This window comes from Mercurialis annua, linkage group LG6, assembly GCF_937616625.2.
Source record: "Mercurialis annua linkage group LG6, ddMerAnnu1.2, whole genome shotgun sequence".
Lineage (NCBI taxonomy): Eukaryota > Viridiplantae > Streptophyta > Magnoliopsida > Malpighiales > Euphorbiaceae > Mercurialis > Mercurialis annua.
In genome coordinates, this window is record NC_065575.1 from 43,557,990 (window position 1) to 43,562,733 (window position 4,744).

At 30.5% G+C, this 4,744-nt stretch overlaps 1 protein-coding gene across 4 annotated transcripts; it reads left to right on the forward strand.

Moving 5' to 3' along the window:
• The first annotated feature begins 433 nt into the window (after nt 1–433).
• On the forward strand, nt 434–3,268 carry LOC126688223 (uncharacterized). Of its 4 annotated transcripts, none has more exons than XM_056106131.1 (4): nt 434–713; nt 1,122–1,608; nt 2,362–2,872; nt 2,965–3,268. In XM_056106131.1, exons 2-3 carry the CDS (start codon nt 1,590–1,592, stop codon nt 2,832–2,834), a joined length of 492 nt encoding a protein of 163 aa, XP_055962106.1. In that variant the 5' UTR covers nt 434–713; nt 1,122–1,589; the 3' UTR covers nt 2,835–2,872; nt 2,965–3,268. The 4 variants fall into 4 exon arrangements, with proteins under 4 accessions (XP_055962106.1, XP_055962107.1, XP_050238805.1 ...); XM_050382848.2 differs by having other exon boundaries at nt 436–713; nt 2,274–2,872; XM_056106132.1 differs by lacking the exon at nt 1,122–1,608.
• The last annotated feature ends 1,476 nt before the right edge of the window (nt 3,269–4,744 follow it).

Here is a 4,744-nt window from a genome sequence, read left to right on the forward strand (position 1 = left end):
AACAAGTTCAGAGGTTCGATAGGTGAGACGTTAAGTTTAAAGGTTAGATGGGTAAAAGGGTACAAGTTCAGGGGTCAAACTATGTATTAAGCCATTATTATTACCTACAAACAATACCACCCCATATTTTTTCATTTTTACAATTCAACCCCTCTTTAAAAGTTTTTTTAGCTAATTACGCCCTTCTTCTATACCCAAAAAGGAAAAACAATGTATGATAATTTTGGACGGGCATTGGAAATTTATTTGTTTGTTTGGAAGATATGTTGCATCACTATCAAATAATTTCTTGCCATTTGATACAGTATTTGTTCTAGGAACTACTATATGGCCATGTTTGGTTCATGGAATGGAATGGAATAGACTAGGAATAGAATACTTATTCCACGCAGAATTCATATTCTTTACTTTGGTTCAAAAGTGAACTGAAGAATAAGTATTCTGTAGAAAACCAATTCCATGTTTATGCGGAATATCCATTCCCCTCCAAAACTAAGGAATTGCTATTCTTTAGACTTAAAAATAGGTCATTTACAATTTTGCCCTGAAAATAATAACAAATAGAAACATAAAATGAAACATTTCTCACGATAAAAAAGTATTTGTTCTCTGTTCGTTCTTTTCTTCTCTATTCTCTCTGCTCTCTGGATTATCTTCTCCATAGAAATCGAAACTTGAATCAAGCTATAGATCTGAATCAAACATGAGTCAAGGTAAGAATAATTTCCTATTGTTTTTTCAATTTTATGCTAAATAATTTATTGAGGAAGTTGAGTTTAATTGATTTGTTAATTATTATTGTTAATCAGTTGAATTAATTAGTTGTTATTTTTTCGATTAATGGGCTCTGTTCAATTTGTTTGCTGTAGATTTGTTATTGAAAATTGAGTTTTAAAGTGTTAAGTTATGTATATAATTATTTGAAAAGAGTGCTTATGGGTTTACAGGTATGTAAAGTGTTTGATGAAATGTTTAAGAGAATTTTTTTAATTAAATTCAGTTATGTAAGATGTGTGAAATCTGTAGTTTAGTCTAAGGTTACTTTTATTTTATTTTCACTGTTGCTTGCTTCATAATAGTGTGACTTTAATTAATTAAAACTGATTTAACACTTTTTGCAGTAATGTCTCGATTAAGTTTGCTTCGTAAGAAAGAAAAGAGAAAGAAAATTGCTGTTGTTTTGGCTGTGTGGTTGCAAATGAATGTAATTGCAAATTGGTTTTTTACAATGTCTTGTGTAGCTTTGTCTATTCGTAGGATCAAACCTAAAGTTACTTATGAAATAAATTCAGTTTTAAAACGAGAATATATTAGACGGCTTGTTCATCAGAAAGACACTACTTGCACTAGTGAATTAAGAATGAATAGAAGAGCATTTTATAAATTATGTGAGATGTTGGAGAGTATTGGAGGCTTAAAACCAACAAGAAACATGCCTGTGGATGAACAAGTAGGGCTGTTTTTGCACATCCTTTCGCATCATCAAAAAAATAGAACTATCCTCACTAACTTTCAGAGGTCAGGAGAGACAGTCAGTCGATGTTTTCACAAGGTATTGGATGCCACTATGCGCTTGCAGAGACTGAAGTATGGACAGCTTATTTAGAGGTATTTCATTTCCATTTTTCTGATTCATTGTTATTTCTCTGCAGCAAACAAATTGCATTAGCTGAAATGTTGTCTTCACCATTTATGAACCCACTTATTACATTTTGGAGATGCTTTTGAAACTCCGAAATTGTTAATCATTATCTGTTCTTTTTAATTTATTATGAATGTTAAATTGAGTGGCAATGGCAATAAGAGCCATGGTATTGCCTGATCCAAGTTGACAATATATTTATTGATTGTGTGTCATATTTTCTTTAGATGTGATAAATTCATTGATGCATAGTTATATCAGGAAAATGATTGACTTATTCGTCTATTTGTATGCGTTCCCATTTTTTTTTGTTGCTCTTCTGTCCATTGTACTATTATCTTGGAAATGAAAAGCAACGTGCTAATGCTCACAACTTGCAAGAAACTATAGCTTGTTAAACAGCCGCAAGTTTTTGTGAATTTGATTTTAATTAATCCAGCCGTTAAACAGCCGTAATTGAAGACACCAGACTTGGAGTATATACTTTGAAAGCATGATAATTAATCACTATATGCACTAAAGTGTTAGCTCCACACTTACTATGCTCAAAGTTTTTTTTCACTGATTTAGTTTAGTTTTGGATATTCTATGATGTACTTTGGATTATTTTATGATAATTTTTTTATTGTAGAGTCATAGAAAAGCTGCACCTTTTATGACAAAGAGTCTATGGTATTTTGAGGAGTTCTCGATGATTTATGGAAAGGATCGTGCAACAGGAAAAGATGCTCAAGGAGTTGAAGACATACTTGAAGAGATTCAAGTCGTAGAAGAGACCGGGGGAGGTGATAATGAAGTTGAAAGTGAGGCACATGGCACTAGTGAAGCTTCTGTTATAGGAACTAATGGCAAGACTGACGATGCTTCATCTAAAAAGCAAAAATCAAAAGGTAGTTCAACAGAATCATTCACTGCCGAGTCAATCATGAATGCAGCCATCTTGTTGAGTAAAGAAATGAAAGAAATTGGAAAGGAGATTAGTAAAAGTCTTGGAGTTGAGTTAACTATTCAAGAAAAGGCCGAACAATTGTTTGGAGTTTTGAATGATATTGAAGGATTGACAATGATTGAGAAATTTGCTGCTTTAAGAAAAATTCCAAAAGATCCTACTCAAATGTTGGTGTTTTTCAGTATTCCAGTCGAGCACAAACTTTTGTGGGTCAAAGAATTTCTCGCAGATACTTCCTTTTAACTAAATCTCTCGTGGAGCAACCGTTCTTGTTGGAAAATGTAAGTCTCGCTCGAAAGAATTGTTTGGTTATTGCAGAAAACTTATATGGCTTTATTGCTATATAATCTGATTGCTCTTTTTTTTTTGATAGGGGGTATGAGCAATCAACAATGGGGTTACAGTGAATTAATGCTTTAAGATAACATTCTTAAGAGTTTTTTTTTGTAAGTCAGTTTGTAATTGTTTAGGCAAGAGTTAAATTGAAGTTATCGGCGGAGCATTCCCGACATGTTCAGCATTTTAATTGTGGATTTTCTTCATTTTTAATATTTTTATCATGTAGTTACTCTAGCGATACGAGAAATGTTAAATTGCAATTTGTATGATTTTGTTTTAAAAATATCTGATACTATGGTGGTAAGATATTGAAAGTGGCTTCAATTTGACTTTTAAAATGTGTAATTAGTTTTGAAATAATTGTAATTTTAATCTGTTTATATAAGTTTAGGGGTTAAGTTATTAAAAACAATTTACATCTTCAATTTTTATTTTATTTTACATTTTAGATTTTTTCCAGTTTTATGTTTCATATAATCTAATAATTTTAAAAAACAATAATTTACATTTACTAGTTTTATTAGAAAAAGATTTTGAAAATATAGAAAACAACTCTCTAACTAAATATCTGATTATATTAGTTTTTGGATATTATAGTCATTTACAAATATTTATACCTATTCCATATATTAGTTTTGATGAACCAAATCATGGAATAGGAATAGGAATAGTTATTCTATATCATCAACCAAATCAAAGAATTGTAATAGGTATTCTATTCTTACGTATTCTATTTCTAAAGAATAGGTATTCTATTCCTAAGAATTTCTATTCTATGAACCAAACATGGCCTATGTTCTATCTTAATCCAACCCACATTCTTTGCCACCTAAATGGGAATAACTCATATTCCATGCTGTCATTCTAGTTCATTACTTTTGTCACCATAACTGGATCATACATTAAAATTTAAAACTAACTCTAGCAAGGCGATGGGGGTGATTAGGGATGAGTAAATTTCGGTTAAATTAAATTAATCGATGTGTTTCAGTTAATTTGATTAATTTTACAATTTGGGCGGTTTTGTTCTATTAATAAAAAAATGTTCCATTATATATAATTAAGAGATTGACAAATTCGGCTAACAAATTAATTTTTAAATTTTACGATTGTTTCTTTATTTTTAATAATATTCATTATATGTTTACCGAAATTACTGCATTAATTTAATTCGATCAGTTTGATTTTAAATTTTCAAATTTGATTATTGATTGAACATTGATAAATCGCGGGAGTATTTATGGGTCCAAGTCACCGAAATCCGCCTAAAAACACGAATAAACTGGTTAGTTTGTGTTTGAGAGAGAAGAGAGAACGTAAATAATATATAGAGAGAGTTCAAAAAAGAGTATTATTTAAGGTTTTATCTGAAAATATGTATATATGCAAGGATGCTTGCATGGACGAACCGGTTAGAAAGATAATAACGTGTACAATGTCATTCTTTTAAAAAAAATCATATATATGCGGAGTGCGTAGAGTAACATTCTATAGTGACAGACGTTCCATTGAGTTAGCAGATTCTTGTGGTCATCTTTCCGGTGGGGTTTTACTGTCTCTTGTTGCGCAGTGAGTATATTTTCATGAGGATGAGACTTTTTTGATTTCTTTGATTTAGTATTGTATTATTTCAACAATGATATTGTACATCTCACATATTTGCTTCTATTTTCTGAGTTGAGTGTGGTTATTTAGATTTGCATTCGATCCTGAGCGGGCTTTGGGGTGATTGCCATTTATTTCACCTATACTATATCATAAAAATAAAATAATTTAATTATTAATAATTTTAATTTAATTTTAATCTAACCAAT